Source organism: Rhyacophila brunnea, unplaced genomic scaffold (assembly GCF_057557595.1).
Source record: "Rhyacophila brunnea isolate RB1 unplaced genomic scaffold, BYU_Rbru_1.0 scaffold_3, whole genome shotgun sequence".
Lineage (NCBI taxonomy): Eukaryota > Metazoa > Arthropoda > Insecta > Trichoptera > Rhyacophilidae > Rhyacophila > Rhyacophila brunnea.
The window spans coordinates 53,174,342-53,186,427 of record NW_028232965.1 but is presented as its reverse complement, the minus strand read 5'-3'; the positions used below and the strand labels follow the sequence as shown (position 1 = coordinate 53,186,427).

At 34.4% G+C, this 12,086-nt stretch overlaps 1 protein-coding gene across 1 annotated transcript in view; it reads left to right on the top strand.

The window, feature by feature from the left end:
- Positions 1–12,086, top strand: part of LOC147068556 (MOXD1 homolog 1-like) — a 206,124-nt gene that overhangs the window by 53,496 nt on the left and 140,542 nt on the right. The window contains exon 2 of the mRNA XM_085953385.1: positions 8,634–9,531. Within this exon, the coding sequence (XP_085809511.1) occupies positions 8,752–9,531 (780 nt within the window). The 5' untranslated portion in view covers positions 8,634–8,751. The remainder of the gene's footprint in view (positions 1–8,633; positions 9,532–12,086) is intronic.

Below are 12,086 nucleotides of genomic sequence, written 5' to 3'. Positions count from 1 at the left end.
GGCATAGCTTCAATCCATTCCAGCGCGTTTTCAATGACTCGTCGACGGGGTGAAAATTGAGCCCCTGAAGTGATAGCATTTTTCTCTGTTTCAAATAAAGGATTCCCCATTATGTTTTACCGCGTGGAAAAAGTGTAGCTTGCGGCGCTATTAATCTTAGTGTTTTAACCGTTTTTATAAATGGTGCCTCAACATCAGTATGTGCCTAGTCCTACAAGTGCCTTAAATCTCTTTAGTTACACATCGATCTCAAATGAGTAATCGTTACTTTTCACGACTCGCGAGTGTGACTTTAATGTTGAAATATTTGTGGCAGCTTATTTTAATTAATATAAGGTATTTTTAAACCTGATAGAACTTGAAATTGTTATAAATAACACAAAAAATTAAAAATTAACTTTTTGTTTATTTGAAAGATCATACGGCAGTAATATTTGAAAATAATTTCGGACATATGGCCACCGCGGCTTTTCTTGACGAAGCGCATTCTGGACGTCTAATTTTGTGCCACTTTTTCCAAATACTGTTAGCCGTACCTATATCAAGAATAATACGTCAATGTGTTGCTAATTTATCATCATACAACAGTGACTTTACATAGCTCTACAGAAAATAATCCAGACTTGCCAAATCGCAATGAAACCTTTGAAGCCAATTGACGGTCCGTTTATAGAAATATACTTATCGCCAAATTTTGATGGTTGCGGTCTCCATATGGCACGTAGCGCCATCCTGTTGAAACCACATTTTATCTGGATCAATGTCATCAATATTTTTTTTTAATATTGATCATGGTCCCACAACGTCATCCATTGACCGTAATTCGAACACCGACCTCATTTTTTAAGAAATGAAGTCGGATGATCCCAACAGCGTGTAAACCGCACCAAACGGTGCATTTTTGTGGATGTAATGGAGTATGTATGGTCTCTTCTAGATTGGTCTCACTCCATATCCGTCAATTATGCGGTAAAACTACGTCTACGAGTTGCGCGTCGTATGTTATGTATATGTTACGCCGAATGTGTGAAATTGCGTATTACATAAAATCGGCATTTTTTTTCCTATTTCATGAGAAATGCGAGCCCGTTGCCTTTTTCATGAATTTGGCAAAATATCTGCCGAGTGCGTGAATTCGGCAGTAATTTTTCTGCATAGTATTGGGCAAATTAGATAGTAGCGCTACGGTGGTGTTTTTTGCAACTAAACCAAATGTGTCAAATGCCCATGCATTGGTCAAAATAGATGGTCGCGCTCCGGTGGTGTTTTTTGCAACTAATCAAACGTGTCAAACGTCATTAATTATATAAAAAATATACCAATCAATAACTACAATGACGATCATATCCATTTACTATGCCCAAAAAATCTAGAACTATAATAGTGATAACGGAAGAATTTTATTAAAAGGTATTTTAGCGATTTGATTCGTGCTTGTGTATCAGGCAATGGTCGATTGTTTATGATATTATGATTTGATAGTTTGATGACACTTGTTAGCTAACCTCAAAATGGACATTCAGTTGATTTTAGAATTAAAAAACCTAACCTAACCTAATAATAATAATATTATATTATGTCCAATTATAACTAATAAAACCATCCGTATTAAATTTACTTTTTCTACTGTCATGTTGACAGTTTAAGAATTCCATACCCTGCCAAATTCACGCACTCGGCAGATAAATTGCCTAATTCATGAATAATGCAAACCCGTTGCCTTATTCATGAATTTGGCAAAATATTGCCGATTTCGTGTAATACGCAATTTCACACATTCGGTGTAACATAATTATATACGTATAACTTGGTAGCATTGTTCAAACGTGACTCTATTCATGATGATTTGTCAGACTATACTAATCATAAATGTCAAAAAGCGAGCACAGTATCACAGCCCGGTTTGACAGTTATATCTAAGCAACAAAAAAAAAAACACCCGTTACATAGTAGACACACTTCCATACAAACACTTTACTAATATTTCTATATAATATTATCAAATATAAACTTACAATCTAATTTGAAGTAGGCACTCTATGGCTTTTAGGCATTATCGATTCCAAATAAGTATCCCTCAAACAGCGATTATTAGATTTTAATTTATCAGCAATATGACAAGATCCGTTCTAGATTATTTAATGCCACGTTGTTATACCGTACCGTATCCAATTACATTTAAAGTACAGTATAAATTTAGGTTGAAATTTAATAATACCTATAAAATGCCTATACGTTCCGGTATAACGTTATTAAAAATACTTGAGATGAAATAGATGCATACTATTATGTATTATAGTTGTATACTTCCGTTCTATCTTGAATTGAAGTGTATAACATCGAGCAGCTGTAGCTACTATACTTATTAATATTATTATTAATATAATATGTTGTTTATGAACATTTCTCTATTGTCCATTGCAATGGCAAACTGAATTAAACGACGATTAAATGAAAAGATGATAATAATTGTCTACAGCAGTGGTTCCCAAAGTTGACTGGGCTCCGACCCATCTAACAAAAATTTCCAATCTTGGGACCCACCTATTAGCTGTCTTAGAGAAAAGAGGGCATAAATATTGGTAATCCTCAGATTCCCTAGTGGCGAGTCGTGGAACTACTTAATGCTGTCTTATTTGTTCTAATTGAAATGAAAAAAATATTTTTTATAAGTGTTACCAATATGAATGAAAGACTGTTGAAATAAGAAACACAACTTAAATAATAAAAATTATATTACTTAAATACCTACACCTGAAAGGTTTTTTTTACAAAGTTATTTCAATGGGAAGGATGTATTTGTTTCCCTTTTTTTTTCATTACAGTTTTAGCATCAACTTCAACTTTGGTTACTTTTAATTGCAGTGAGTTTGATATATCCAATTTATTTCGGTATTTAGTTTTAATGTTAACCATAGCCGAAAATCCGACCTCACATAGATATGAGGTAGTAAAGAGGAGGAGGACTTTCATAGCTTCATCGAACAGGTAAGGATAATTTTATCAGCAACTGAGAGCCAGAATTTCGTTAACTGTTGAAATTATTTTTCAGTGACGTATCTTCTGATAAATCAATGAGTTCTTCACTCGCTTTTGTTGACATACTAGTTGGTAAGTCGTCTTGAAATGGGTTACAAAACCAACGCAACGAATCAAACTTTTTCATCTCTTCCCCAAAATAGTCGTCAAAATTATTTATTAACAGTGATAAATGACTGGAAATTTCAGACTGTACGTTCATCTTAGGCTGCACTTGGTTTTCAATAATAAAAGTTTCAAGTGTTTCAAAACAATCATACTTGCCATTCTCAATACAACTTTTCCACAACATAAGCTTTTTCATGAACGCTCGAATTTTATCGTGAACTGCAAAAATGTCTGATCCGTTTGATCCTTGCAAATACAAATTAAGGCGTTGTATGGCGGCTACCCATTTCTTCACATAGTTTTTTAAATAGGCGGGCTTGTAAGGGTTTTGTTTTAATATAATTTACAATTTTTATCTAGCCAGCTAGCGCTAGCTCCAGCGCTAGCTGGCGATATTCCGCGACTGTACTGCCATCTGTAGTGCATTGGCAATTCAAATTATTATTAATTTATCACAATATTTTCCGTATGTAACTTAAGTTTATTTCAATTTTTAGGAATTATAAATAGCTGAATGAAATATCAAATTTATCACTTCCTATTTTTTTAAATTCATATATACAGTGGCGAGGGCCCACTCAATATTCGCTCGTGACCCACTGGTGGGTCGCGACCCATAGTTTGGGAAACAATGGTCTACAGCATTCATAATAATATAAACACCATTCTTTCTAAATGTTTTTTATTCAATAAGTTAAATAAATTGATACTGAATATAGACAAATGAATGACAATGAACCGGCAAAGAGAGTGATCCAGCAATCCAATAGGGCGTAGAAGAAGAAGCAAGTCAAAGATTCGCTGGTTGGATGGAGCTGCCAGTGACTGCCGTATTCTGGGGGTACCGAATTGGAAAGCGGCCACACTGGATAGGGACCAAGACCCACACCGGGTTGTCGCGCCCCTGATGATGATGATGATGAATATAGACAATATTTAAATGGTTACATGTAAATTGTACGTAAAACATTTCACTGTGACACAGTTCGTAAATGATTTCAAGAATGAAAACCTAACCTAACCTAACAAATAATCCAGTATATCAGCTATTTTCAAAATTTGTTTGCTGCTGGCTTCATGTAAAGTGTAAACCGACAAGAACCGTGTTTTATTTAGACATGAATTTTATGTCAGCACTATACGACCCAAAGAGGTTGGATGGTCTTTAATATACGGCCTTATATTTCCGATCAATACAACATTTCACGGTGAAGTGTGAGACGGCGAACTGCATACGTACACGTTTCCGGACACGTATTTAAATATGCTAGATTATTATTATTCAAAATATGTACATCATTTTGAAAATTACGTTATTCCAACTAGAGTGGCAACACCGAACGCCAACTATTATAGGATACTAATATCATTACTTTGATTTAATAAAGTTCAAAGCTTATTGCCGTGTGCACACAGTGAAGTGGAAGATGAAGTGATCAAATATAGACATAGCTTATTATTACACTCCCTTGCCGATATTATGAACACGTATATATTAAATTGCATTATTATTAATAAAGAATAGACTGGCTGACATCCAACAAACTAATAAGAATACTTCCATTACTCCACTTTGATAGAAGGACATCAAAGCGACAAATTATTTTTTATCATGCGCTGCTAGCTTTTAGCCCGTCGAAATTGTGTGCGATTTTTTCTGCAAAAGCAAAATGCAATATTCTCCACGGAAACCGGAAATATTATTTTTATAGTCTTGGGGCGAGTGGCTCACATATGGCTTCCCGTCATTTAGGGCATAATTTTATTTTATTTTGCATCAAATATTAACCCGATAGGATGTGTACGTTTAATAGATATTTACCTACATTAGTCAGGCCGTAATAGAATATTTAATTATTACTTGTATCCTGTTTGAGTCTTTTTTTTTATTACTTCGATCAATCATTTTATTTTTATGCTTCGCGATGATAATAAAAATTCTGAACGAGTTTAAAAGCAGTTTGCATTTTGAATTAATCTTTAAATACGTTACGCAGTTGCTCATCGCGTTGATAAAAAATTGTAAAAGTCCTCTTATTATATCTAGATATAAATAAATTAATTTTATTCCAACATAAAACATTAACCAGCCATATTAGGATCGCTTGAATATCGTCGTTATTTATTAAAACGAAATATTGGTATGCAATAAATAAATTTAATTGTTGTTGTAATTTACATTTGAGATTTGAATTTTTTTATGATACTGTCTTTAATGTTTAAATGAAGCGCCTAGTTTCAAAAGCCCCTAAAGCGATTTTACGTCAGTCGAACTTGGTTATTACGAGGAAGATGGGACCGGCTGATTTTACTCGTTATAACGTTATATAACATTTTTCGCGCCACGTTCTATTTTACCACAGAACATAAAAAATCTGAAAACCATCGTAAAAATCCCCGAAACAAGCATGGCATTCATTAACTACAAAAGAAGTTGTTTATTGTAATGAAGTGTTGAGCCACCGGCGCTGGTAGGTACCTACTGACTTTGCAAGCAATTTCAACCATATGCGTGGATACTTTTTGAATGCTGTCGGCGAAAGCAATAGTTAGATACTTAGACACTTAACTAGTGTCATAAACGTAATCCGATCCCGGCGGCAACGATTTCATTAACTGCCCGCTCGGATTCTATTGCTTAGGGTCGAAAATGTTGTTTTTAAACGATCGACACATAACAGTTTTGCTCGGTGTACCCGAATAATAGATCGTTATAAAAGTGAATAAATGTATGTAGAATATCATAATTAAACTAAAATGTCAACGAATGTTTCCTCATTACGTCCGAGATCTCGCTATTTCCGTGATCGTATTAACCAAGTTCGACCTGAGAAAAACTCATATCTATTAAATCTGTGAACTTTATTTTTTAATTCGTTATATTCTAAAGAGTATTTTGGCTTTCCATTTTAGGGGTATTTGAAAAGCACAACCAACCATTTTAGCGGGTTTTGAAATTTACCCTAATTTTTGATCATACGTATTGACGGTTTTTGGCGTTTTTAAAGTTCAATCTTCGGCCATCATATAGGTAACAAAAATATCCATATAAATACATATCTAACACAAAAATTTTCAAAAACCGTTTAGGGGATTTGAAACTAGGCGCTTCAAATATCTACACGTTTGGTTTATGCCTATTCCAGAATCCAGCATACACAATTTGTCCAATGCCGTGAAAAAATTAACAATGTACCTACCTACTAATACAAATTGTTTTAAAATTTTATAAAATGAAAGTTTGTACGAGAATATTTATAATATTTTGATTCAATTCAATTTATTTTTTTAATAAATCGTGGGCATTACAACTTATAAGTTTAAGACGTTAACAAAATGACATGAAATAGCGATAAAACTGAAAATATAAAAAGAGAACATAATATAAAAGCAGTGAAAATTCAATTATACATCTATAGCATTTAATATATTTATAGAATACACCGAATTTGCTAAGGAGACCATATTTTAAGAATTTATAAAATAGCGTCCGCCTAAACTCATTCTCACGCAAGTGGAATATATCAACACCCGAAGCAATTTGGTTGAATGTAGTTATCGCCCACCCAATTGGCATTACCAGTGACAGGTTGGTTCTGCACCTTGGGAGAATAAACAACTAGATGCTCCCTATTTCTAAGATAGTTATTGACACTGCCCAGAATGGCAGAGTTCTCATTTATTCCTCGTATAAGTCGAAAAAATACGTAGCTAAATAAAGATCTCTTCTAAATCGTAGACTGCAGTATGTAAGCATACCTAAGAGAAAGTCAGTTGGATAAATCATCTATTCTACTGCGAGTGCACGGCAGGGCGGAAATAAAAAAAATCTATATTTCCGTAAATTTAGAATAATCAATTAATACTACTAATAGACACATAACGCGGTTCCTAATTTATAATTTACCCCCAATATTAGCCATTGGCACGCCACTCATTATTACGAATATTTTGGCACGTAAACAGGTACGCCATGGCTGATATATGGGATTTATTGGTGGTATACTATAATTCTATAATAGTCATTCGTAATATCTGACCCCAACATCTGAAAAGTGTTAGAGCCATCACGTGCTATTGTAGCTAAAGGTTTTTTGAACATGCGATAATTTCAAACAAATGCTCGTGAAACATAACAAACTTTCTAAAAAATATTTAGTGCATTTGGATTGATTTCCTCTGATAAAAAATATTACTTGAAATATTTGTAGTTATAATAACCAATCGATCTTCAGTATTATGGCCATATAACTGGAGCAGGGATCTGTTCTGTAATTGTGCCCATACTAAAGCTTTTGATGTTTTATAAATCTGTCTTGACAATGTTCTTCAGTGTGGTCAAAACCGGTCCTAAATTAAGTGATATATTATATTGTTTTATCTTTTAAAAATTACGTTGAGCATATCTTTAATAATTAATAATGCGGAAGGTCATTATATGTTTAAAATATATTTTTTATAAATATTCCAATATTTAAAACTTGAAATCAGTTTATCCTATTTATCTCTTAATCGTCAACTAAGTTTATTTTAAGAGGATAATAATATGGATGTATAACGCTGTCTAATTATGTAATACAGGATAATCCCATACTTTATTTAATACATTATCAAGTACCTACGTTTTATAAGTAAGTAGAATTAATTTACTTAAATCAGATGAAGTTTTTATTTAGTACCTACTTAATATTTTATCCATGGAAACAAATTTACAAGAAGTTTCATAATAGAAAGTGTAATATTTTTTTTTTTGAAGTTATACTTCTTTTGGCGCGTTTGGGAAATCAGATCAGAGTGTATTTTTGGCGTGTGACATGTAACACATAGTTTATTTTTTCACAAGAAAAAAAAACGCACTCGATTGGATTCGAACCACCGATTGTTCGGTTATCAGCCGAACGCACTACCTTTACGCCACAGTATGATATTGCAATCGTGACGATTATACAGTATAATATTACAGTTTAGAATTGTTCCGTTGCCTAGGCAGCGAATTTATTATTTTTATTATTTGCAATTCTTTACGTAAACAAACGATTAAACGTCAGATTGAAAGTTGGTACTTTAAAAATAAAAACAACGAGAAACCATTATATAATTTAGTAATATAAGTTAAAGTGTATAGAAATAAACCAACGGCGTAATTAACGGATGTAATTTAACAAGATAATTAAGAGCTAGTCAAGTAATCTAGTTAATCACAAGTTTTGTTTTTGTTTTGTTACGCCAAAGAAGTATAACTTCTAACGCGTGTACATAAGTACACACACCGATTTTTTTTTTAATAAGTATACTAATTATAAGAATTAGTGTTCTTGGGAATATTATATATATATATATATATATATTAATAAAGCCTTCATTGTTTTACGGATATCAAATTAAGTTGCAAACGAATAGATCAGTCGCATCATTAGCATAAAATCAGTAACTCTTTACTTTTGCAAACAAAGACCCACAACTAATTCAGAGTGATTTGTTTTCAGATGCGTCGGATGACTCGTCAGCTGGGACGAATAATTGAAATCCCACACCGAATCGACCCGCGGACCGCGAAGCTGGTGAAATAGTGAAAAGTGTTGGGCCAGTCTTCACAACGACGCCATGTTGTCGGCCTCTACGAAGGCAGGTGTTCTCACCTTGCCGATTTTATTGATTCTCCTAGCAACCAACTGTCAGTCTAAACTAACCCGCGAATCTCACATAATATCCAACGAACGACCGGAAAATTTAAACGACGTTGAACGCAATTTGGGCGGGGTACAACGTCAATATGCTTCGTTCAAAAGTATTGATAGTGACATTCCTCGAGAGCGCCAAAGCGAAGACGAAAACAATCTGCATGTTGCGACGCCCCAGCGATACTTCAGCGCGGACAAAGATTCTACGAAGAGGCATCAAAAGAATCGGCTCGCTCATGCGGAACGGCTCGAGACGTTATGGAGTGGAATGGCCGAAGAAAAAACAACGGACAAAAACACCGCAACGAAAACGCAACAGATGAGTTCGACTGTCATCGATGGTAATGAGCAAGACTCGACAAAAAAATACCCAACGAGACAATCGTCTGGCAATGAGAGTATGCGCCAAAAGAATGACAAGAGACGGGGCCCTAAGAAGTTTAACCATAATGTGAATAAGTTCGGTAAAGTGATCAGGCCAAAGCGCGCCGTAGTGAATTCAGGATTTGTGAACCTCGGGAAATCGAATTGGGGGCATACCGAGTGGCTCGGGTCGGACAGGGAAGTGGCCCTCCGCTGGAGGATGAACGGTGGAGCCATCGTGTTCAGGGCGGAAGCTCGGGCGGAAGGTCACGTCGCTTTGGCGTTTGGAAATGACGCACTGCTCTCGTGGCTGGACGATGATGGTCAACCACATATTTTGGTGAGTAATCTTTTCTTGCATTTTACGACTTGATATACTGTGATCATCTATGACGAATTAGATAGAGGGGTTGTATAACATATAATACAACAAAATCAACAAAATATGTCATCCCACAATGAGATCGACCATCTTTATTCTTCATTAACGATTTTCTTTTTTTGACGAGTGAAAAAGAGTGACGTACTTGTAGTTTAGACAAAGAAGTAAAAAACATGTAACGATGGAAGCAGATCATTGACATTTTATAGTTCTTCTTGTGTTGCCTCTGATGAAAAGCATTTTAAATCAGCTATAAAATGGCCACATTAAATGTAGGTATAATATATCTAATATAATCAATCTCGTGTCCGGAAACTTGTACGTATGCAGTTCGCCATTCGCTGTTCACCGTGAAATGTTGTGTCGGAAATATATGGTCGTATATTAAAGACAATCCAACCTCTTTATGTCGTATAGTACCTACTGACATAAAATTCAAGTCTCAATAAAACACGTTTCTTGTCGGTTTACACTTTACAGGAAGCCTGCAGCAAACAAATTTTGAAAATGCCGATATATTGAATTATTTGTAAGGTTAGGTTTTTATTCTTGAATTCATGAATGTTGCCTAAAACAGCTATTAAAATTGAATTAATGTTCACAATATTGAATCTAATACAATTGAAGACATCTCTTTCTGATAGAAAGCTCACGGTGAACTGTGCCACGATAAAAATGTTTTACGTACAATTTACATGTAACCGATCAATCTTTCATTAGTTTATATGAGTTGTCTAACTATATGGTTATAATTGTATTGCATTAACATCGGGTTATAATATCCCTTCGATCAAAATGCAATCGTGTAAAGTACCTGTTAAGTAGTACATTATAATATTTCACTTTACAGTTTAGGTACTTAGGTACACCAAAATTAATACTTTTACAATCGACGTATTATCTATGGGAAATTTCAATAAAACCTACACTTGATTCAAATCCCATGTCAAAATGCTGAATATGTTGCAAATATTACGAGATAGTACCTAATCAATATAAAAAATTTAGTTTTACCATAATATAATTAACTTTTTTTTAATTCAACGAATAATTCGCAAGATTTAAAAATGTCTTTTTATAAAATTTTGAAAATATATAACCAATATGTATCTATAGTCTATGTAACCAATAGTAAAAATCTTTTTTTGAACACCCAGCAGAAATCGAACCTGCGTCTCTCGTGTTTCGCGCCCACGCACATTGATCACAATGCTATAGGTATACTATCTAATCGCAACAAATTTTAACCAATGGGCGGCCAGCGCTCGAAATGGAAAAGTTTACGAACCGGAGCGCTCCACGGTTTTCTGAAGAACAATACATAGTTATCATAGCTAGAAGACAGTTATCAAATTTTATGTGTATTTCATAAAAATAAGTGTGTTAGATTTTCTATTAGGTATATGGCCTATCTAGCTCGGCAACATATTTTTTCCACGAGACGGAGTGATAATTTTACAAATTTCACGAGCCGGAACGGCGCTCCGGTGCGTTCCGTTCCATTTCAAGCCCTGCTAACCCAAGGTCTTTCCATTACCTTACCATCCAATCATCGCAGTCTCCCGACCCTCCTTTCTAATCTAAAGCCATCTTGGGTGTTTTGTTATCTTCCGTCTTTTAAACATACCTGCACAATGTTGTCGCACTATTCTCATAAATGATCATTGAACACCGCGTGTAGTTCACATCTGTATATTCCCCATCCAGTGATCGGTGTAATGAGATGATAACACCTGCCCCCTATCATTTTGGGAGCTCTGCGCTATAGCTCATTTAGCTCTATGGTAAATCCAACCCTGTCTATACTACATTGAGTTGTTGACTGTCGGTGAGTGACCTACCGCAACGCCATTCGCCCGCGCGGTGAACGCATCTTTCGTGCATTTTATTCAGATTACCATTTCTATCTGCGCCATACAAGAACAGAATTATGCATCAAATACAGCGCTTATCGGTGACGAATAAGATAAAGAAGAGGAAAGTTGAAAAGAAGAAAAGTTGAAGAAAGGAATCTTTCTAATGTAGGAAGATTTCATTGAATTAATAAACGCTGATAAATTTCCAAATCTTCTTACTCACTGATATCATTTATTTATGAATTAATGAATATCTAAATAGCATTTGAGTTTAATATTTGGGATGGCTGGTATCGCATCCAACTTATAGACTATTGAAACTTTTAAAATGTATATTTCATCAAATTTAATATATATTTTCTTCCAAAATATAAGTTAAGCATATATAACAAATTAATAATAGCACTATCTAAACCTGTGGTGAACAACACAAGGCCCTGCATACCATTCCGGCGTACAGACTAAATAAAATAATACGTAAAAAACCTAACATATTATAAACTTGGTTTCCAGGGAAATAATTCAAGGCGATGGGTGTATATAAAATAAAAAAATATATGAACACAGTAGTGGAGTCGCAAAGGAATATTTAACGAAATGGTCACTATCAAACTTAACATATCTCTTTCGTAAACAAAACATTCGATATGCAGGCAC